General features: G+C 35.4%; 1 protein-coding gene and 1 long non-coding RNA gene across 3 annotated transcripts in view; one reads left to right on the plus strand and one right to left on the minus strand.

Moving 5' to 3' along the window:
- The window catches only part of Start1 (Steroidogenic acute regulatory protein-like), a 45663-nt gene that overhangs the window by 6084 nt on the left and 15212 nt on the right, over positions 1–24367 (plus strand). The window contains exons 3-7 of the mRNA XM_076132412.1: positions 289–437; positions 1065–1223; positions 2059–2112; positions 2469–2607; positions 3310–3503. Coding sequence (XP_075988527.1) covers positions 289–437; positions 1065–1223; positions 2059–2112; positions 2469–2607; positions 3310–3503 — 695 coding nt within the window. The remainder of the gene's footprint in view (positions 1–288; positions 438–1064; positions 1224–2058; positions 2113–2468; positions 2608–3309; positions 3504–24367) is intronic.
- LOC142984661 (uncharacterized) lies at positions 2443–15530 on the minus strand. 2 transcript variants are annotated; one of them, XR_012960159.1, is made up of 5 exons: positions 15435–15529; positions 5739–6010; positions 4391–5348; positions 3319–3471; positions 2443–2583 (listed from the first exon to the last, which is right to left on the minus strand). It is a non-coding gene; the product is annotated as an uncharacterized LOC142984661 (long non-coding RNA). The 2 variants fall into 2 exon arrangements; XR_012960158.1 differs by lacking the exons at positions 4391–5348; positions 5739–6010 and having other exon boundaries at positions 15435–15530.

Consider the following 24367-nt stretch of genomic DNA (forward strand, 5'->3'; position numbering starts at 1 on the left):
GTGTGTCATTGTGTGTATTGCAGTCAATCAAATGTTTTTGAAACTACATATTATCGTAAAATAAATTATTCTCTATTAATTTCTGGGGTCTATTTTTATGCTCGTATAATTGTTCTGGCGATAACAATAGTACAGTGATTGATATAGTCTACCACTGCATCGGATAGTTTGATTGCATTTAACAAATCATGCTGCATATAAAGTTTTATACCTCCCCTAACAATATAACCCATCTCCCCCTGCCAAAATTGCTGAAAATATTTTAAAGAATACGTCGTCACGTTTCAGCGCACTCTCACTCAGTGAACCTGGTGTCTGACGACCTGGTGGCAGGTCATCGACCTCAGGGCAAGATGTCCACTGTGAGGAGGTTCTTCTGTCTGTTCGTCACCTTCGATCTCCTGTTCACCAGTCTTATGTGGCTTATTTGTGTTATGGTGAGTACTTTAACAAATAAAAATTACTGATGCCTAATTTTAAAAGTCGCATTTTTTTTGGTATAAATGCTCTTTTTTTTAATGGTCAAAATAAGCTACGGGAATCTTTAATATTAAATAAAAATAGGATAATTTTAGTTGTGTATAATTATTTATCACAAATAAAATTAAGTCATTTAAAAAAATATATAGGTAATAGTAAACGGGATGTCTATGGCGTAATTAAATAGCACATACAATTCCTATTATTATTATTATTCATGATGAGGAGAGTAAGAAAGATTTTGCATAAATAACTGAACAATAATTGCCTTATTTCTATTTTACTAAAATTTAAATCATCTTGATTTTGATGATCTCGCTCAACCTAGGTTTGCCGGACGTTTTGGCAGAGCCAAATCAAACAATGTTTTTATAATGCAATCGAATCTCTTACTCCCGGTTTCTAAGTACATTTAACGGTAGTTTATCTATTCAATAGCGTTTTTTATATGAGTTTAAACGCTATTGAATAGATAAACTACCGCTAAATGTACCTCAGAAACCGGGGGTTACTCTGTTACAAAAAAAAAACAATAATAACTACACTGAGCATATATTAACCCCAATCTCACCCCCTACTTCCAGATGCGCGGCGAGACCCTCCAGCAGATCTTCGACTCAGAGATCATCCACTACGACGTGAAGAGTTCATTGTTCGACATAGTGATGGTGGCCGTCAGTCGCTTCGTGGTGCTGCTGCTGTTCTACGCGCTGCTTTATATTAATAATTGGAGTATTATAGCGGTGAGACTCTTTACAACCCCTCTATTTAGCTCGAAAGCACCCCCATCCTTTTACAACTCTTAGTTACTCATCGTGGTTCCTAATAAACCCCCTATTGTAAGCTCTAAAGCCCCTAATCAACCTGCACCCCCTGGGCATTCTAAAACAACCCCTTGTTACACCCTCTTCTTCTAGCATACTACAAACTTCACTCTCTATTATCACTATTCCCCTAATACATCTCCTAATGTAGCCAGAAGACCCCAAATACAATCTACTTTCACCCCCAAAGACGATAGAACCAGCAACTTCACCCCCTATTGCCACACACATTGATAACCTCTTTTTACTCTCTTGTACCTCATTACAACCCTTTCTTACTTCCTGTGCTACTATTATACTATGTATAACACCCCCTATTGTCCTTATACACACTGCACCCCACATAACACCCCCTAGTACCTCTAGTTCTATATTGTTCCGTATCTTGGTGATATCCACTACGACATGACTATCGACTTGTTATTTTGACCCCTTGGCCCTACATGCAATCCCCATTACTATAAATTCATTTCTAGCGTTTTTGCGCATTGATTAGGGTTTAACGTTTTACGCCCTGGGATTCGGATGACCTTATTCCGCCACTCATACATTGTTATTCTCAATACTTTCCCTGTATATGTGATATATGATGTGGGTGATACGATGTACTAAATTATATAAATAAAAAAACCTCACTTGGCCATCGTGGTGGACTCAAGGCCTAACCCCTTTCCTCATTACGGAAGAAAAGCCTTGCCCAGTGGGACATTAATGGGTTATGTACGATGTATTAAAAATAGTTTTTTTGTTGCAGTTATCAACAGGGTGTACGTGTGCGTTTTTAATAGCAAAAGTTTTTGTTTTTGACGTAAGTATATATCATCAACATTTTTAATATAAAAATCGGTACTGCCAATATCTGAGAGATTTATAATTCCTGTACACATTATACAATATGTATATATACATTACCGAAAACATTTACATGTAACAGTTAAGCAAACATGATTTTCATTACATTCAACGTATTAAATTATTACGTTTATGCTCTCATCTCATCTCACAAAATTACGTAATTTTTATCAGATCTGTTTCGCATTTTCTTTAAATCGAGTCAAACACAATCTCATAATTATTTGTAACAATAAACAAATCAATATCTCGAAAACGGCACGCACGTAATCATACTAATATGCCCACTTTGCCCACTTCTTTCCCCACTAGTGGCCACACGCAGCACAGCCGGTGTACGAGGTGTTCCTCATCCTGACGTCGTTCACGCTGGCGTGGGGGGAAGCGTGGTTCCTGGACTTCAGGGTGTTGCCCCAGGAGCTGCAGGCTAAACAGATATTAGAGTCTATAGGTAAGATATTATTTAATTTCAATACAGATAAATTTTGCCATATGTATTCGTATAAGTTGACACCTCCCACGCAAGTGGTCGCAGGTTCGAATCCGAGGCAACACACCAATGACTTTTCGAAGTTATGTGTGTATAAGAAATAATTATCACTTGCTCCAACGGTGAAGGAAAACATCGTGAGGAAACCTTGCATGCCTAAACTTTTTTTAATACATTTGCACGCACTTGGCCAGCGTGGTGGACTTAAGGCCTAACCCCTCCCTCATTACGGAAGGAGACCCTTGCCCAGCAGTGGGACATTAATGGGTAATTTTTTTTTTTATAATTTGTCACCCACTATCCGATAGATAAGAATGGCAGCAAATATCTGAAATTATCTGTCAAAATGCATAAGTAAATTTTAATTTAAAAAACAGATTAGATTTAGTGGGTAATGGTTAAAAGCTTGCAACATGTAGGTACCTAATAAGTAAATAGGGGTGCTATAGCTTTCATTAATTAAGAAAACAATAAATTAGATTTTCACTTTCAGAGATAACAAACACAAAAAACAAAATTGTTAAGGATACAGAGATTTGAAAGAGTTTTTTGATAGATATTGCCCAGCATTCGGAAAAATAATCGGGATTTTTATAGTTTAATTTCCACCATCAAAATTATAATAAGAATATAAATCTACCCGCAATTTTCTATTATTTCTAGTGTACCCACATTCTCCGTCAGTCCACCACGGCGCGGTGTCGGAGCGGACTCCGCTGCTGCAGCCGGCGGGCTCCGGCGGCAGACAGTCCAACTACGCAGAGTCCACCGTCAAGTGGTTCTCTCCTGTAGAGACCCCGGAGTCCAGTCCACGGCCCAGGAGGCCTGGGGAACAGATTATATTGACTACGGAACAGGTAAGCAGTTATAGTCCTTTGCCACTTTATTTAGATTTTTTTTTAAATACGTCGACTCTGCTTAAGCTACCCCGAGGTTGTTTTCGTGGATGGCTGATGATAAGATCTTTGACAGTCGTTAACAGTAGTCAGAAGCTTGAAAGTCTGACAACCAGTCTTATCGACGGGTATCGTGTTATAACCCAGGTAACTGGGTTGTGGAGGTCAGATAGGCAGTCGCTCCATGGAAAATACTATTCAGCTGCATCCGGTGAGACTGGAAGCCGACTCCAACATTGTCGGAAGGAAGGCTAGCCAAAAATCGAGCTCATGACACCCGGTGCATCCCAGCTTTGGCAAGTCATAAGCTACTATGCAGTAAAAATATTCCAAACATTAAATGGAAACCAAAAAACTTACGTTATTAAAGCCGAACGTCCACAGCCAGCTAAAATAAGTAAGTTTAGTAAACTAATCGCTCGAATATTTCAGACAGTTTTTATATTTTAGTTAGCTTAGCTGGCATAGTTTGCGGTGGACGCACATGTCGTACCCCCGGTGCAATAATGTCACTTTTGTAAAAAAATGCAAAAATGAGTTACTTATGTAGTAATTGATTTAAAGCACTACTACTGTATTACTATTATCATTATATAAGCAAAAGTAAAGTTAAAAGTATTCGCTGATGTATTCATCTTATCAATATCACATAAAGTTATTGTTGTGGGAGGTGTCAAAGTTTAAAATGCTTCTCCTGAAAAACTACATTTTTGCATAAGTGACAGTGTTGCACCGAGGGTGCGATGTATGAAAGATTCTCAAATCTATGGGAGCCTAACTAAACTAACTTATTTTAGCTGGCGGTGGACGTTCGGCTTAAAACATTCATCCTTCATCGGGAAACGAACCTGAGTCTTCAGTTTTCACAAATTAAATGCCTATACTCCACGTGTAAATTCAGGTCACAGTACAAAGTCTATAAAGTCTAATAATCCGAGGACTAATTAATCAGCAACTGATTAACGACAATTGTTCATCTGAACCGAGTTATAAAGATCAAACGAACAATTGTGACGATAAACTACAATGTATTAGGTCGGGGAAAAAGTCTTTTCGCATTATAGTATGTACTAGCTTTTACCCGCGACTTCGTCCGCCACCTTAATTTTCCCATTATGCGTCATTTTCCCGGGGTAAAAAGTAGCCTATGTCCTTTCTCGGGTATCAAAATATATCCATACCACATTTGCAAATTGGTTGAGTAGTTTAGGCGTGATTGAGTAACAGACAGACAGAGTTACTTTCGCATTTATAATATTAGTATGGATGAACTTGTAATAAAATCTCTTTGGCTTCAAGAATCACAAATGAGTACACGGTTCATTAGGTTTCTTTCAGTGAGTGTAGCGGCTCGCTACATACAGCGACATCTACTGGGACCAGCGCGCAACCAACCACCACGCGCAGTGTGACTGACGTCACAAGTCCTAGATCGCGCTATCGAAGTTTGCACTGCAACTGACTATATATACAAGTTCCCGACTACAACAGTCGGGCAGCCTAGGCCCACCAGGCATGATCACCTCGCCTGGTCGGAGGATCCTCCCTTTGTGTTGGAGGAACATGATCACCTCGTTCCTCCACAGTGAGCTCGTGAGGTACCCAAATATTGAGCTTTTTTTGTGTAGAGAAAAGATTTTATTACAAGTTCATACATACTATAATGCGAAAAGACTTTTTCCCCGACCTAATATTTACGTAATATTAGGGTTCTGTGAACGTAAGCCATACTGTCTGTTTCTCTGTTACACTTTCACTTCTAAACTGCTGAAACCATTTTGATGAAATGAGACTGTGCATAAACGTCTGAAATAGAAGATAAAAGTTAGTTGGTTGGTTAAGCTACAATTGCTGAGGTTGTCCTGTGAATGGGTTAACATCTTATACATATCGAGTTCCTCCGTGTTTTAGAAGGTACGTTAAATTGTGGGTCTGTTATTTTCAAAGATCTTTGACAGTCGTTATCAGTAGTCAGAAGCTTGAAAGTCTGACAACCAGTCTTACCGAAGGTTATCGTGTTATAACCCAGATAACTGTGTTGTGGAGGTCAGATAGGCAGTCGCTCCATGTAAAATACTGGTATTCAGCTGCATCCGGTGAGACTGGAAGCCGACTCCAATATAGTTTGGAAGAAAGGCTAGACTGATACATAGATTATGTTCTACACTTAATGAATGCATTGCTGCCTATACATACCTTCAAGTACAACAGGTTGTTTGTTTGTCGTATGGTTAGTGGTCAACCTAGTGTCAAAGTTGTTCAAGCCGCCCGAAAGGCCTTTGACATGGCTTAACGACTGTTATCTTAGCAGACAACAACTGGGACCGACTTTTAACGTGCCCTCCGAAGCACGGAGACGCCCAGCTCAAATACCACTATGCGGTCACCCATCTTTGGAATGACGGCGCCAAGGGTTGCATGACCCACAGATCGTTTACCGACCGGTGAGCGCAACTGGCTATGGGCGCCTGTAAATACAACAGGTACAATGATATAATACACATGTTTTTCACTCCAATAAGCACTAAGGTTTATAATTCGCGGTCTGTCGGCAGCGGTGAAGCCAATTAAGCAATTATCATGAAATATGACTCCTAACTCATTATAACATGTCTTTTTGCGTATTTAAGAACTCAATGAGTATTGATTATTATGTTTTCACTGGCTCGTGCTATATTATCTTATACTAGAGGCTGCCCGCGACTTCGTCCGCGTGGAAACTTTTCCCGTGTAAATCCCGATCCCTCGGGAACTATGGGATAAAAAGTAGCTACCTATATACCAAATTTCATCGTTATCGGTTCAGTAGTATTTGCGTGAAAGAATAACAAACATTCAATCATACATACATTCTCACAAACTTTGTGAGAATGTATGTATGTATGAATGTTTGCTACCGATGTTAGTTACCGTACTCCTCCGAAACGGCTTGACCGATTCTCATGAAATTTTGTGAGCATATAGGGTAGGTCTGAGAATCGGCTAACATCTATTTATAACTATATTTCATACCCTTAAGTGACACTATTTTTTTTTATTTATTTGGCAAAACAACGTTTAAAAAGGTTAGCTAGTGTACCTATAAAAACCGTATTTTTCTACAATCGGAACCGACTTTTGATAGGCAGTATACGGTAGTGAGTTACGTGGTTTCAGGTTTGATATCCTAGTAGAGCAGTATAAATAAGTTTTTCTTTTTAATAAACCCCTACTACAGTAAAATTTAACAGCATTTTGCTTCACCCGCAAATCGAACCCAAGATATGATCAGCCGTCCCATATACTGTAAAACAGACACAATTATATTTATACATACATACATAAAATTGTGCCTTTTTTAGTTAAATTTACAAATGTAATAAAACCTAACCAAGAATCGAACCCCACATTACTATTCAATAGCAACAAAACAAACACAATTAATTCTATGACGTATTTATCAAACGACGCCGAAGGTCACCACATGACGTACACTGCCGTGCATAATTATGTATCCACATTTATATAACATACTAGTGGCCGCCCGCGATTTCGCCAGCGTGGAATTTTCCGTTTTCACAACATTTTTATTGCTGATCTGTCATATATAAAAAGATTTCTCCCTTTTTACTGGGAGATTTTCCAAAAATCCTTTCTACGCTCAGTGGTTTCGGCTGTGCGTTGTCCATTAGTCAGACAGTAACAGAAGAGTTTTATATATAATAATAATAGTATCGATACTACAGGAAATAAAGAGAAGATAATTTTTAATTAATAGGAAATCATCGCTTTGCTATGCCGTAAATCTTAAAATTTATGTAAATACAAAACTTTTCAATATAAGCAAAGTATCTTTAGCAGTGATAGCCGAGTGGTACAAGTTGGCACCTCCCACGCAAGTGGTCGACGGTTCAGAACCCGAGACAACACACGAATGACTTTTCCAAGTGATGTGTGTATTAGAAATAATTATAACTTGTTTTAACGGTAATGAAAACCTTGTGTGTCTAAAATTGTTTAATTAATTTCTTGTGGGCATGCAAAGACCCCAACCAGGCTAGCGTGGTGGACTCAGGGCCTAACCCCTCCCTCATTCGGGAGGAGACCCTTGCAGTGGGACAGTAACTGGCTAAAAAAAGTATCTTATGTCTGTCTGTCCCTTCGTTATGCCTAAACCATTGATAGAAGATAGTTTGAATAGTAAAGGAGATAGGATAGTTTTTATCCTGCAAATCTCTCGGGAATGAAATATATCCGGGTAGCAATATAACTATAATTTACTCGGATCGAGTTGCTGGTTAGTTACTCTACGTGTTCCATTAGAAACTCTCAGGCATGCAAGGTTTCATCACGATGTTTCCTTCACCGTTAGAACAAGTGATCATTATTTCTAATCCATACTAATATTATAAATGCGAAAGTAACTCTGTCTGTCTGTCTGTTTGCTACTCAATCACGCCTAAACTACTGAACGAATTTGCATGAAATTTGGTATGGATATGATTCCCGAGAAAGAACATAGGCTATATATCATCACGCTATGACCAAAAGGAGCAGAGTACCAGTAATTAATGTTACAAAAACGGGGAAAAATTTCACCCGTTTTCTCTTATTGGAAGCAAGCGAAGTTGCGCGGGTCAGCTAGTACACAAATATAACTTCAAAAAATCATTGTTGTGTTGTCTTAAATTAAAGTTCTCAATGACTTGCACTAAAAGTAAATGCCACGTAACTATGATTTTTGGAAAATAATTTATAATGGGATTAGTGAAAAGTGATTATAATCAATGCAATCCATCAGTGTTTGTACGTTAATATATATTATCATAGCAGAAGTGCGTCATTGCGTGTTGCGTTACACAGCACATTGTTCACGTTATTTAGAAGATAAACGCCAGTTTTTTCCATTTACATATAGCTTGACTACTATCGAGAATATTTTCATACATACATCCTACTTAATATTATAAATGCGAAAGTTTGTGAGAATGTATGTGTGTATGGATGTTTGTTCCGATTTGTAACAGATTACGATGAAATTTGGGTATGTAGGTAGTTAAAGACTCAGAATAATACATAGAATACTTTTTACCCCGGAGTTACTGCAAGTTTTTCATTATGGTGCTTGTGGCTATTTGCGCCCATCGGTCGGTAAACGATCTCTGAGTTAAGCAACCTTGACGCGGACACTCCATAGATGGGTGACCGCGTGGTATTAGAATAGGGCGTCTCCGTGCTTCGTAAGGCATGTTAAAATAGGTCACGTTATCAATAATATAACAGTTTTAAAGCCATGTTAAAGGCCTTCAGGCGGCTTGAACAACTCTGACACTAGGTTGAACACTAACCGTACGATAAACACACTGCATTTTCAGTATTATGGTCCAATATTAAGACAGTAATGAGTTTGTAAAACTAAACTTTATTCTTTCTCTTCCATCATTCAAGGAAATATTTCCTTATAAATGTGTATCTATAAGATACAGGTCTTGATACTGATAGTCTATTATCGATAACTAGTACTTATCTAGTTATCGATAATACTTATCTAGGCGCCCATAGCCAGTTGTGCTCACCGGTCGGTAAACGATCTGTGGGTTAAGCAACCGTTGGCGCGGTCATTCTATAGATGGGTGACCGCATAGTGGTATTTGAGCTGAGCGTCTCCGTGCTTCGGAGGGCACGTAAAAAGTCGGTCCCGGTTGTTGTCTACTAAGATAACAATCGTTAAGCCATGTCAAAGGCCTTTCGGGCGGCTTGAACAACTTTGACACTAGGTTGACCACTAACCATACAATAAGAAGAAGTACTTATGTGACAGATAACACTTATAATAGAAAGACAAATAAATCAAATATTCTGTGCAAACAGCTGATATATACCATCGACGATTCTGTGCGAAAGTAGATAATTGAATTTTTAATGGTTTGTGGAAGATTATCTCGGAAACTGCTGTATTTAAATGAAAACTCTTAAAAGTCGGTTTGTAGGATTACAGTTCTTTCAAAATCAAAAATTGTTGTCAATTAGCGAGGCCCTTTTCGGTCGTCTGCATTTTCTGGAAAGATAACTAATTGCTTAAAAAATCTTGTATGAATTATTTTATTTTTGACAAAAAGAACGCTCTCCAAATGGTTTACTAGTATTTAAGGAAACCGCTGAAATACAAACAATCGAAAAATCCTTTGTAATTTTGAACATACCTACATACAAAAAAAACATTCATACAACAATAGGCTTATTGTAACATGAGACTGACATTGTTAATAGCGAAACGCGAGTATTTTATATACCTCTGCTAATACCTGTGTGATATTATGTATGTATATAAATACACTAGCTGACCCGCGCTACTTCGCTTGCGTCACATAAGAGAGAACGTGTCAAAATTTTCCCCGTTTTTGTGACATTTCTTACTATAACTCTGCTCCTATTGGTCGTAGCGTGATGATATATATATCGTAAATTCAAATCTGACCAGTAGTTCCTGAGATTAGCGCGTTCAAACAAACAAACTCTTCAGCTTTATTATATTAGTATAGTATAGCTTTATAAAAAAAAATCTATAAATTTAAGCAGACACCAAACCACACTGATTAGTAAACCGGTCAAGCAAAGTCGCGATCGAAATGTCTGCCAAACTGTACCCATAATTTCCGCCGGCAGTGTACAACAATTAACTACGAACTTATAACCGATCATTGTGTAGTGTTCACTTGTTCAGTATCGCGCGTACATCAAACGCGGCCGTACGTTACAACTCGTGGACTAACACGTGATTAAACAAAATATATTTTATCTTAGGACGTGTGCCAAAGATTTTTGTTCGGTTTCAAAGTGCGATAGAAGTCTATATTTTTGCGTATTCTTATTGCCAGTGCTTTTTAAAGTTTAAATCACCTCTAGTTTTGTATGGACAGTAAATAAATAGCTACGAGTATATGTGTGTATTAAAATAATTAGATATATTTTGCGCGGGAGTCGGCTACGGCTACGCAATTGTGCTTAAGTAAGAACTTTATATGCGGTTATAAAGTGCTGTAAAACTGTTTTTACTTCGCGAATTTGATACTATAAGTGCGTGGTAATGTCTTTATTTTGCGCAAAATTAAAATGCTTTGTGTAAATCTTAGTTAAAAACTAAATGTATACTTAACTTAAACTTACAAACGTGATATAATATTTATCCAGGAAACTATTATTGTATAATATTGTATACTAGCGGACCCGACAGACGTTGTCCTGTCTACACGATATAATTTGAAATTTTTTTGCTCTTTTTAATAATCTAAACCATTCTCAGATCCCCTTGAACACACACAAAAAATCATCAAAATCGGTCCAGTCGTTTAAGAGAAGTTCAGTGACATACACACTTACAGAAGAAGATATACGAAGATACTCGTACAAGTTAAGCCCGCAGACACATATGCAGGAAAAAAAACATAAAAATAAATAGCAACAACTTTTATTTATTTCGGTGTAAAATACAGACGTGCGTTGTCAAAAAACCTAAGAAAGCTAATGGAAATGACAGTTTATTGTGCTTTTACGCTTCTGTCACGGATAGTAACATCTTACAAACTGTCTGGAAATATGTATAGAGTATAATTCATAAATGTATACGATGTCTTTTAGCACAGTAATTATCTTAACTAAAATACGCGTGGTTTTTTTTAAGATTGCGTTTTTTGTGTCAAGGTCTTTTGTTATTAGTCGTCTTTTTTAAGCAAACGATTGATGACTGATCAGCTCTCTATAAGTTATTTTTAACGTTCTACATCGGCTTTGTATCTTATGGATATTTCGTGTTAAACAAAATATCAATAAATAATCAATATCATTGGACAACTCACACACGGTCATTTGATTCCAAACTAAGCAGAGCTTGTTCTATGGTAACCAAATAACTGATAAACATACTTATATACTTCTAAATACATACCTATATAGATACATTAACATCCAGGCAGAGCAAATACTCGTGCTCATCACACAAATATTTGAGGTAGGATTCGACCACACGCGGCGCTACGGTTATTGTGCCAAGGTAACCACGTTAACCACTGTGCCAAACGTGCAATCAAATAATGTGATAAATTGTAAAAAATCATGAGCAAAATATAATAAACTATTAAATATTTGTGATTGAATGAATAACAATAAAATTAAATACCGTTTCCAATATATTATTATATCTCATTGTGTTTTCGCTTCACGTAAAATCCGCGTTACCGTAAATGCGTCTTTAGATTTATCGCGAGCGATAATCTCGTGTGCGATTGTTTGTAAACACGTGTTCGGAATTTGAATAAATATTATATTTTTTTGTAATGTGCGATTAATTTTGGTCGAAAGTGTAACTGTTTTTTAAAATACATTTTAGAGCCTCACATTGTCTTTAAGTTAATATTGCAGTGATTTTTAACTAAGTTTTAAAAAAGGAGGAGACATATCGTATGTATATGGTTGTCTCATAACTCGTTATTGCGTAGACAGATTTGGATATTTTATATTTTAATTTACTTAAACTATTATGTCAGTAAAAAGTTTAAGAGAACTATTGTAAAGCGCATTGAAAAACAAAGCTAAAAAGGATATTTTTTATTACCTTTATATCCCTAGAAACAAAATCAAATGTTTTTACAAATTATTTGTACAGTGATGTAAGCTAACACGTAAGAAACTGTCTTAGTAATGGTCACACAGCTTCCGTTTACCCTTAGCAAAAGAAAGTTGTTAGACTGCCTAGGCATAATATAATGCCTAGATCTCGCAACTACGACATAGACTTATTTGTCAGCCTAACTATTACCACACATTTCTTAAAAAATCTGACTTAAATAATCTGCTTTTTATACTTACAATTATAGATTTTTTGTAAATTTTGATATTTTTAACGGTAGAGATCTTTTGACATAACACTGACTATTTTACAATATCCATACTAATATTATAAATGCGAAAATTACTCTCTCTGTCTGTCTGTCTGTTACTCAATCGCGTCTAAACTACTGAACCAATTTGCATGAAATTTGGTATGGAGATATTTTGATACCCGAGAAAGAACATAGGCTACGTTTTACCGCGGGAAAATGACGCAATCCCATGGGAAAACTCAGGTGGCGGACGAAGTCGCGGGTAAAATCTTCAACAAAATCTATGTAGGCGCGTAAGACTTTACGTATTATTAAAAAAAATAACTAACTATGTATAAATGTTTTACGATCAATGGATAATAAAATAATAAAATGCATCTAAATAAATACAATAATCCCAAAAAGAAAACTACAAGGCACAAACATAACTCAGATATTTGCAATAACAATCAAAACACATACTAATTAGTTTTTTATAACTAAACCTTCATTAAGCCGGCACGAATATAAATAAACTATATCTTTTTTATATAATATACGGCCTTACATAGTTTTATAAACCAGTTACTTTAACCGAGGTCATTGACTCGTGACTTTGGTGAATTAACAATACGTATTTTTTGTATCGTATTGCTATATTAGTATACTAGAGGCCACCCGCGACTTCGTCCGCGTGGAAACCCTTCCCGTGTAAATCCCGATCCCTCGGGAACTCCGGGATAAAAAGATACTACTAGAACTACCCATATGGGTACCAAATTTCATTGTAATTGATTCAGTAGTATTTGCGTGAAAGAGTAACAAACATCCATACAAACATACTCACAAACTTTCGCATTTATAATATTATTAGGATAGTAGGATCTGGATAGCTAAAATTTAGTTTTAAGAAGTAGGTAACAAATTTATATAAAAATTTACTTTTTTTTATACATTTGTATAAAAAATAGTAAACAATAAACGCAACTCGTAGATGTATTTATTATGTATTAGTAATAAACATGACTAATGATTGATAGAACGATCATTTCATTGTTTCATGTTTAACCTTTGATCGCGACATATTACAAACATGAATAGATAATAATACTAGCTGACCCGGCAAACTTTGTTTTGCCATAAAACTTTAATAAAAAAACATTGTCCAGCGGACAAAATTGTGAATCTAAACCATTCTCAGATCGCCTTGAACACACACAAAAAAATTCATCAAAATCGGTCCAGTCGTTTAAGAGAAGTTCCGTGACATACACACTTACAGAAGAATTATATTATATATAAAGATAATTACATCATATAAAAACTAAATTGCCAATCGGTCTAGACCAGTGGTTCCCAACTAGTGGTCCGCGGACCACCAGTGTGGTCCGTGGAAGTCAAAATATGGTCCGCGAATGATTTTAAAATATAAACTTTCAGTATGATTATTACGCTTTATTTTTAACTAGCTGACCCGCGCAACTTCGCTTGCGTCACATAAGAGAGAATGGGAGAATTTTTCCCCGTTTTTGTAACATTTTTTACTGGTACTCTGCTCCTATTGGTAGTAGCGTGATGATATATAGCCTATAGCCTTCCTCAACAAATGGGCTATCTAACACTGAAAGATTTTTTCAAATCGGACCAGTAGTTCCTGAGATTAGCGCGTTCAAACAAACAAACAAACAAACAAACTCTTCAGCTTTATAATATTAGTATAGATATACTTACAATTTACATAGTGTCCCTGCTAACAAGAAAAATATAAAAGTGGTCCCGGACTAAGAAAAGGTTGGGAACCCCTGACGTTCTTTTGTCTAAATCGAACCCAAGACCTTGTGGTGAACGATCGAATACCCTGTCTCCCGGGCCACAGAGACAATCCTAATAATATTGTAATGATATTATTATGAATATTTACGTATGACGTTATCTCCTGACCTCGCACAGTCTCAATTGAAGCGGAACAGATAGCATATTACTGACTAAGGTTTAGATAACTGTGTTTGAAAACAAAACGACTTAAATTATAGACAATACAACACAGTCTATAAATGAATATACACTAATTTTAGCCTGTTTTTTAGATAAATCGGCTGCCTCCGTGGCGCAGTGGTTTAGGTCGCCACGCCGATACCACTGTGTCGGGAGGTCGTGAGTTCGATTCCCACACGAAGCAATTATTTTTGCGATTCACAAATAATTGTTTCAGGTCTGGTTGTGCTTTGTGTCCGTTGTTTGTATGTTTGTAAAAAGTCCCCGCGACACAAGAGCAAGTCTTAGTGCGGGAGTTGTCTTTTATAAATTTATAAATAAATATAAAAAAATAGTTTGGTGGTGTTCTCAAGGCCTAACCCCTCCCTCATTACGGGAGGAGACCCGAGCCCAGCAGTGGGACATTCATAGGTTAATTTTATTTTAATTATTTTGTCATACATTTTTAAATGTTCATTTAGATATTTGACTGCTAATCAAATCAGTAACTTTTTCATGAAACGTCAAAATTGCTTTTGTTCTCAGTGTTTTTTTTAAGCTAATACTGGCAGTATGACGTCACGATTTAACTTATTCAGTTTCAGCGAGCCTTAAGTTTGGTTCAGATAAAAAATATTAATATTTTTTATGACATTATTTATTTAAAATTTGATCGTTGCGTATGACATAAAGTATTAAACATTGCATCTATACTAATATTCTAAAGCTGAAGAGTTTGTTTGTTTGTTTGAACGCGCTAATCTCAAGAACTACTGGTCCGATTTGAAAAATTCTTTCAGTGTTAGATAGCCCATTTATCGAGGAAGGCTATATATCATCGCGCTACGACCTATAGGAGCAGAGTAGCAATAAAAAATGTTACAAAAACGGGGAAAATTTTGAACCATTCTCTCTTATGTGACGCAAGCGAAGATGCGCGGGTCAGCTAGTAAGTATTATAAAGCGTGACCATTTTTTGGAACCTACTCCAATAGTCTTTTACAAAAACAACCAATATAATTTACTTTCGCCTTCAAATACATAACTTCGATAATAAGTAGACATGTATTAAAACACTTGCCTACTGAATCATATCAACGCCACCCGATAACGAATCAACACGAACACTGGCCACTAGTGTAAAACACACGATACGACTATCACGTACCAATAAAAATACATTTTACAAGCAAAACGTGAGTTTAAACTATAAAAATACAATAAAAAAGTGTAAAAATTATATTCAACATTAAATTTTAAGTGTCAAAATGCAATAAATTCGGTATTTTTAACAACATTGCGGCAAAAAAAAAACATAATGTGTAATTTCGTTTTTAAAAATGGGCGCGAATATAAGTCAGTTGTTTTTAAATCAAAAAGGCGCGGTTTCAAATTCTGTGTCTGTGGCGGTTGAAAATGGAAATGAAATTAAAAAATATGTTGATTGTGATGAGATTCGTTCGGAAATTGTAAGTTTTTAAATATATTTATAACTGAGTTATGGTGTTTCTGAGTACATTTAGCGGTAGTTTATCTATTCAATAGCGTTTAAAGTCACATAAAAACGTTATTTAATAGATAAACTACCGCTAAATGTACCTCAGAAACCGGGCATTAGTGAAGCTTGTAGATTACCTTCAATATTCTTTTAATATTTATCTTAGGGCGAAGTACTATTTAATTTTTTTAAAGAAGATTGTATCTTATTTTTTATCAATAAACACATTTTATTGTAGTGTTTAATTTGATTTGATTTTGCATATGTCCTTTCAAACACGAGTTTATTTTTGTAAACGCGGTCACAGCCCTCTTCAAACCAAAAATAAAATAAAAGATCTAAAAATAAATTAAGTCGTTTCAAGACACTTTGACAGGCCATACTTATGAATAAATTAATAAATAATATCTCATTTCTAATAATCCTAGTGTCAAAAACTAGTTTTAGTATTACGCTATCTTCTTCCCTCGACTTCGTCCGCGTGAAAAGATTTCCCGGGTTAAAAGTATCCTATATGTTAACCCAGGTTACAAACTACCTGTGTACCGATTTTTGACAAGTTTCGTCCAGTAGTTTTTGCGTAATTGAGTAACAAACAAACATACATTATGAACTTTCGCATTTATAATATTAATATATATAATTATTCTATTTTAATAACTACATATCGATATGTCAGAAACAAGTTTTTTATATTATCCATACTAATATTATAAATGCGAAAGTAACTCTGTCTGTCTGTCTGTCTGTCTGTCTGTCTGCTACTCAATCACGTCTAAACTACTGAACCAATTTGCATGAAATTTAGTATGGAGATATTTTGATACCCGAGAAAGGACATAGGCTACTTTTTACCCCGGGAAAATGACGCATTTCCCGGGAAAATTCAGAAAATTCAACGAAGTCGCGAAAAATCAACATTATAATGACATTGAATTAACAAAATTCAGTTGCCATGGCAACTGTTTTAATGGCGGATATGCCTTAGCGCGACTTCGTTATACTAAGAAATATAAATAATTTTTATGAATATTTTTCGTGAAAAAAAAGCATATTCTATATCATCACGCTACGACCAATAGGAGCAGAGTAGGTAACAGTAAAAAGTGTTACAAAAACATGGAAAATTCTGACCCATTCTCTCTTATGTGACGCAAGCGAAGTTGCGCGGGTCAGCTAGTGATTTATATATTAATAATTAATATTATAAGTCTGTGATGTCAATGACCGTATTTACAGTTCAACTGATACGAATAGAGTTATCAATATTTTAGTCTGTTACAGATTTACGACTGTTTCCTATAATCTGTATTTAGTATGTATAACATACGAGATGACCCGCGCAACTTCGCTTGCGTCACATAAGAGAGCTCAAAATTTCCCCCGTGTTTGTAACATTTTTTACCGGTACTCTGCTCCTATTGGTCGTAGCGTGATGATATATAGCCTATAGCCTTCCTCGATAAATGGGCTATCTGACACTCAAATCGGACCAGTAGTTCCTGAGATGAGCGCGTTCAAACAAACAAACTTTTTAGCTTTATAATATTAAGTATAGATTGGCCACCTTTACACACACACTGTATCGCACGTTCTTAGTATCGTACAGTATTACGCTTGTGTGCGCAGCGCGCTCTGAGAGAGCGATTTTCTTCGCGGACTTGACAGATGAGCGCGGCGCGTGCTCTTTCCTTTCCCCTTACACGCGCGATTGTTGTTTCATGCGCGATAGAGTGTGGCTTATAAGTACTAAAACCTACTAACTCACATTCGGCCATCACGGGTAATTACGGAAACGAATCGAGTCATTATCCGCGACAAATCCGTCAGATAATTACTTGTTATCAATTAATTCTGCATTATAACACCTGCAGCTTATCTCACTAAATGGGTCGTGTCTGAATTATATGCGTGCGAACGTGAGTTTTTAACAATGATTATTTAATAATATTAATGGCAATATCCTCCGATTGGAGACTAACATTGTTAATGGCGAATCGTGGGTGTATTTCTTCCACCTCTGTATACCTTCGGATGTAATACGCGTGATATTGTCTAACTAGCTGACCCGCGCAACTTCGCTTGCGTCACATAAGAGATAATGGCCAATGGGTAAAAAGAATCCCCGTTTTTGTAACATTTTTTACTGGTACTCTGCTCCCATCAGTCGCAGCGTGATGGTATATATCTTAGCTTCCTTGACAAATAGACTATCTAACACTGAAATTATTTTTCAAATCGGACAAGAAGTTCCTGAGATTAGCGCGTTCAAACAAACAAACTCTTCAGCTTTATAATATTCGTATAGATCTAACACCTCGTGATTACAATTGCATACGCCACACAGATGCAATCAAAGTAGGAAGTAAAATATTAATGATCAAATACTTTAAATATAGTTTCACTGACGTACCTTACCTTATTAACCACTATCAATATTTAATCTAAATATTATCTTTTAATCCGTCGCGTATTTATAATCTTTATATTAATAACTAGCTGACCCGCGCAACTTCGCTTGCTGGATAAGAGAGAATGGGTGAAATTTTTCCCCGTTTTTGTAACATTAATTACTGACACTCTACTTTACTCCTTTTGGTCGTAGCGTGATGATATATAGCCTATGTCCTTTCTCGGGTATCAAAATATCTCCATACCAAATTTCACGCAAATTGGTTCATTAGTTTAGGCGTGATTGAGTAGCAGACAGACAGAGTTACTTTCGCATTTATAATAAGGTACCTGCGGGTATTAAGGCCTGTCGGGTAATAAGGCCTAAATAACAAAAAACGTACGAAATACAGTAGTAGACGATCAAGATTACAGTCACACAAGCTCAGAGCGTATACGAGTCGCTGCAAAGTGGCGGACGCACTCTTGCACTTCTCCCCCCGCAAATATCGTCGAAATCATTCAGAAGTGCGGTTCAGCAGCACGAATTATAAAAATTGACTCCAGTAAAACGTAAGTTGTTTAGAAAATATCATATTTACAAACCTGTATTGACTGTCCGCTTATTAATTAACGTATGCTTGTCCTTAGATTACCGTTTTAAGAGACTTGTAGTTATAAAAATTATATTATTATTCTTTTCTGTAAATAGGTGGTTGGCGGATATTAAGGCCTATAAAATTTTACAATAGGCCTTATTATACTCCTATTTTTTTAACTGCTATATAAGTAGGAGCGTGTTTTTAAAATGTTTGTTAGTGGGTAGTATATACGTAGTTTATATTTTCAATTTATTTATTATTGTTTTCGGTGCTTACAGTCACGATGCCTCCCAAACGAGCATTGTAGTCAGAAGGCGATCTGACAAAAATAAATCACAAAAAAAAATGATCGGTACGGTCATGCCTACAAAGAAGATAGAAAGGATGATGCAATGAGGCAATGTTCGCGATGCTTCAAGTGGTACCACGAAGAATGTGTCGGTTTGACTGCAGAATATACTGATGATTTTCAATGTCCTGATGGATGCGAATAAGGACAATTTATTTAATTTATTAAGACTACTATGCTTTCTATTGCCTTATGTTAATGATTATTGATGTCAAGAATACTAATTTACGTAGTTTAAGTTGATTTTTGAATAGTTTATAGTATAGGCCTTTTTACCCTACCCTATTATAATAAGGCCTAAAGACAGCGTTTTTTTAAAAGTGATATAATGTTGTAGTTTTAAGCTTTAGAAGCTATTTTTTGTTTAAACTCGGTAGTAATATAAGTACATGACTGATTATTATAAAAACTGGTTGATTATATTGGATATTCTTCATTTTATTACAAATCTCCCTTAGCTAGGCCTTAATACCCGCGGGTACCTTATTTGTATGGACTATCAATATTTAATCTAAATATTATCTTTTAATCCGTCTCGTATTTATAATCTTTATATTAATAATATTATCCTCAGATATACGTTACTTAATATTTCCTAAAATTAAGATAAGTAATTAAGATTTATAGTAGACTTTCATTGTCTTTTATTCATGTTGCTGATTTTACCGTGAACGATTGTGTAAAGCGAAATTCGTGTAAATAATCGTAATATACTTTGTGAATAATATTAGTGAGTTTTTAAATTAAATCGGTTAAAAATTACTTCAAAATTAAAATAAATAAATAATACAGTCAACTTGGGTAACTTTGAATCATTTGGATAACATTGAACGTGGGATTTTGAAATAGTTTCGATATTTTATCATATTAAACCAACACAATTGATATAGATTTATTTTAATTTTGCAAACTTTTATCAATAGTGTTGGTTTCAAATGAAGAAAAGAATCGAAACTAGTTCAAATTTCCACGTTCAATGTTACCCAAATGATTCAAAGTTACCCTAGTTGACTGTATTTTAATGAAGTTTAAAATAATCTTCAGTAAATTAAAATATTTCGTATAATAATTCACTATCAAAAATCTCTATTGGCGAATTAATTTTGACACTTCGTAAATTAAATCGCGCCTAAATCTATTGAAATAAAATACTTTTATGGGTTACTTTTCACGCTAATTTTCCTATCGTTAGATAAAATGTATTCGTAAAACAACTCTGACATTTTAAAACATCAAAATTATTAATATCAATATTATTTTTCGAATAATACTCATCTGACAATAACCCTTAAAAGTATTTTCTTTCAATAACAAATCAATTTCTAAACAGAAACCAATTCAAAATCAAAAATAAAATACTGAACAGAAACACACTCCAAAAATCTAAACCTACTTAAAAAGTAAGTCTAAAAAAAAGTGTTATAAATATGGCTACGGCACTACCATCCACGGCTGCGGCCAGTGAGCAAGAGATTGAGAAGCACTTGGATGACCTGGAGAAGGCCAAGGATACGGAGGAATATGAGAGCAAGCTCAGCAAGATCGGCTTCTCCGTGGCCAACTGGATGAAGCTGCTGTTTAACAGTGCACCACCTGAGGAGTTCCATGCTGAATGGCTTACAGTAAGTTTTGAAGGGAGAAAACTGTTTATTTTCGGCGATTTTGTTAATGTTTGTATGGTAAAATAACTTTTTTGGAAAAATTTTGCTACTGGCTATCATAATTAAAGGTATATTTTTGACGTGAAGTTATAGAAAGTTTTGTAGGGTAATTGATTTTTTATGGGAAAATTTGCCACTGGCAGTCAAGAATTGAGGGAAATTTTGACGTTTCTGACAGTCGTTTGGTAGGTTCTTGGGTGTTTGACACTGTCAAAAATGATAAATTGTTTTTTTGGGCGATTTTGCCATTGGCAGTCAAAAATCAAATGTTTTTTTGACGTTTTTGATAGATGTTTGGCAGGTTTTTTGGTTTTTGACAGTGTCAAAAGTGTTAAATTGTTTTTTTTTTTTTAATATAGTTATCTAATAAAATAGGGTTTATTCGAAAGGTAGTTATAGAAACTAACAGACAATTATACATTAGTTCTGAAATTAAGCCTTAGTGACCTAAATAATAATACACATTGATTTTATCAAATCACATGACACAAAAACAATACAAAGTAGGTAAAACAAAAATATATTCAATCAATAAGGTCTTATCTTGAAATCCTTTAATGATCTTTAATTCTCTCTTTGCTATAAGTAATTTAATACTATTAGGCGATAATATAATGATAGCCGAGTGGTTTAAGTTGGTACCTCCCACGCAAGTGGTCGACGGTTCGAACCCGAGGCAACACACAATGACTATTCCAAGTTATGTGTGTATTAGAAATAATTATCACTTGTTCCAATGGTGAAGGAAAACATCGTGATGCAAGCATGCCTGAGAGTTGTTTAGAACAGTTTTCAAAGGTATGCAAAGTCCCCACAATAGGCCAGCGTGGTGGACTCAAGGCCTAACCCCTCATTACGGGAGGAGACCCTTGCCCAGCAGTGGGACATTAATGGGTTAATTCGATTTATTTAATACTATTAAATCAGCTTAGCCTTTTTCCAAACTATGTTGGAGTCGGCTTCCAGTCTCACCGGATGCAGCTGAATACCAGTGTTTTACATGAAGCGACTGCCTATCTGACCTCCACAACGCAGTTACCGTTACCTGGGATTTAACACGGATACCCTTCGGTAAGACTGGTTGTCAGATTTTCAAGCTTCTGACTACTGTTAACGACTGTCAAAGATCTTCGAAAATGACAGCCGGGACCCACAATTCAACGTGCCTTCCGAAACACGGAGGAACTCGATATGTGTTAGATGGTCATCCATCCACAGAACAACCTCGGCAAGCGTGGCTTAAACTCAGAGATCGATCCGCGCGGCTGTCGTTAACTATTATGAAATAATATTTGAATTGGTCACATAATACCGTTATCTAATAGATAACATATCTATAGACAAATAGATAGAGCAATAGATTTTATAACTGTATCACGACATTTGATAACATTTTATCGTTGTTTTTCTTATTTTAATAGGTTATCGGGTTATTAAAACGATTATTATAGTTATTACCTTTGATATAATTAATTTATTCATTTATCTACTAATTCCGTTTTCCCATGGCAACACATTTATGTGTGTATCAGAAATAATTATCACTGGTTCTAACGGTGAATGAATACATCGTGATGAAACCTTGCATGTCTGACCCCCGGTTTCTAAGGTACATTTAGCGGTAGTTTATCTATTCAATATCTTTAACTCATTTAAAAAAACAGTTTGAATAGATAAACTACCGCTAAATGTGCCTCAGAAACCGGGCATGAGATTTGTTTAACATATTTTTTGAGAGCATGTAAAATCTCCAACCTTCACTTGCCAAGCGTGGTGGACCCATGATCAAACCTTTCCACCGTTCAGGACAACGGTGTAGGACTTTGTAGCTGGATATCGGCTAGCAAGGCATTATTATTTAACCACTAGCTGATTCATAGGATAGGTGGCGCTAGTTCGCCGAGTAAACATAGGCTCCGTAAAAAATATTCAATTTAAATAGTTATTGTAAACATTAGTTGCCGTGTGTGTTAAATATCAACGCCTTTCTACCTGATTCTTACTATATATTGTTGGCAAACAGATTCTTACAGTGAATTTAGAATAAAAGTGATTTGAAATAATTGTCATCAAACTTAGTGTACACAGTGGAAAAGTGAAAACAAACTCAAAAACAGTATTAAACTAAGTGAAAACTCCTTAAAAACTAACTATCAGTGCTATAAAACATCATAAAATAGTGTAAACTAAAAACTAGTGATTAATTTACCAAATGTGAAAAAACAGTTTTCGTTACAGTACAATTCAAAAAATGCGACGCTAACATCGTCGACCAATAGAATTCAATTATTTGAATCTGTGAATTCGACTAAGGGTCAATCACCTTAACACCTGCAGGTGTCCCAAATTACCAAAAATAATAAATATTTTCACAATGTGTCGTAGTAACATCAGTGGTCTGAAGGCGTAATAGAGTATCTTTATGTCAAGTGGCGCAAGTTCTGATCCTGGGACTTCGTTGTGTTTTTGTTAATTCTATTATTATTTCTGAAATAATTTGATAATGGAATATAGAAAAATTGATGAAGATAATATTAATATCACATTTAGAAGAAATGTTACTACCAACAGCTGCAATGACTCGTTCGATACTTCGTTTGGCTCAACACACTCATTCATTGTCAAAAGTCTACCGGATTTATCCACTGTTGATACCAATACTGAAGAACTAATGTCAGAAATAAAATTACTAAAAACTCAACTATCTCTTGCCCGTGCAGAAATAGAAAATTTATCGCTAGAAAATAAATCACTAAAACAACAGATTACCAAACAATACACTAACAAAAATACCGAAAGCGACTGTACAGAGCTTGATAAAACAATTACGACCAGTACGACAATAATGGAGAAAATTGATGATAAAAATGTTACTAACACAAAATTAATTAAGAACATCTCTCCTGAAGATCAAACAGCAAAAAGACGCATATCGATTTTTGGAGGACAACAGTGCTTAGGCCTAGCACAACATCTCATCAAATCAAGAGAACATAGCAGGTATGAGAACTACAACATTTCTGCTTACATAAAGCCCAACGCGACTACTAGTGAAATACTGAAATCGTGTGAAGAGTTAAAGCTTAATAAGGACGATAAAATAATACTAGGTATAGCAGAAAATGATTGTAACCCTATGGAAATATTAACAGAATTGTCAGCTGTGCTAAAAAGATTTTGTAATAACAATGTAATTATATTAAATGTAACGAATAATATACATCTAAACATAAAAATGTTAAATAACATGTTAAAACTTACTTGTCAGAATTTTAATAATGCTCATTACACTCACGCATTTCACACATTTAATAACCACATTATCCACACCTGTCGTAAAATCAACTTACTAATAGATACTCTAGATTATAATGCCAAATACCTACCAAATATCTCACGTCGTTACAACATTAATAATAATAAAATTACACTCGCTGACAGCAAAGCTTATCCAAAGCAGCAACCATTGATTAAAAAACAAAAAACTATTCCTGATTATTTTCCTATAACTAT

The sequence above is a fragment of the Anticarsia gemmatalis genome, chromosome 27, assembly GCF_050436995.1.
Source record: "Anticarsia gemmatalis isolate Benzon Research Colony breed Stoneville strain chromosome 27, ilAntGemm2 primary, whole genome shotgun sequence".
In the NCBI taxonomy this organism is placed as follows: domain Eukaryota; kingdom Metazoa; phylum Arthropoda; class Insecta; order Lepidoptera; family Erebidae; genus Anticarsia; species Anticarsia gemmatalis.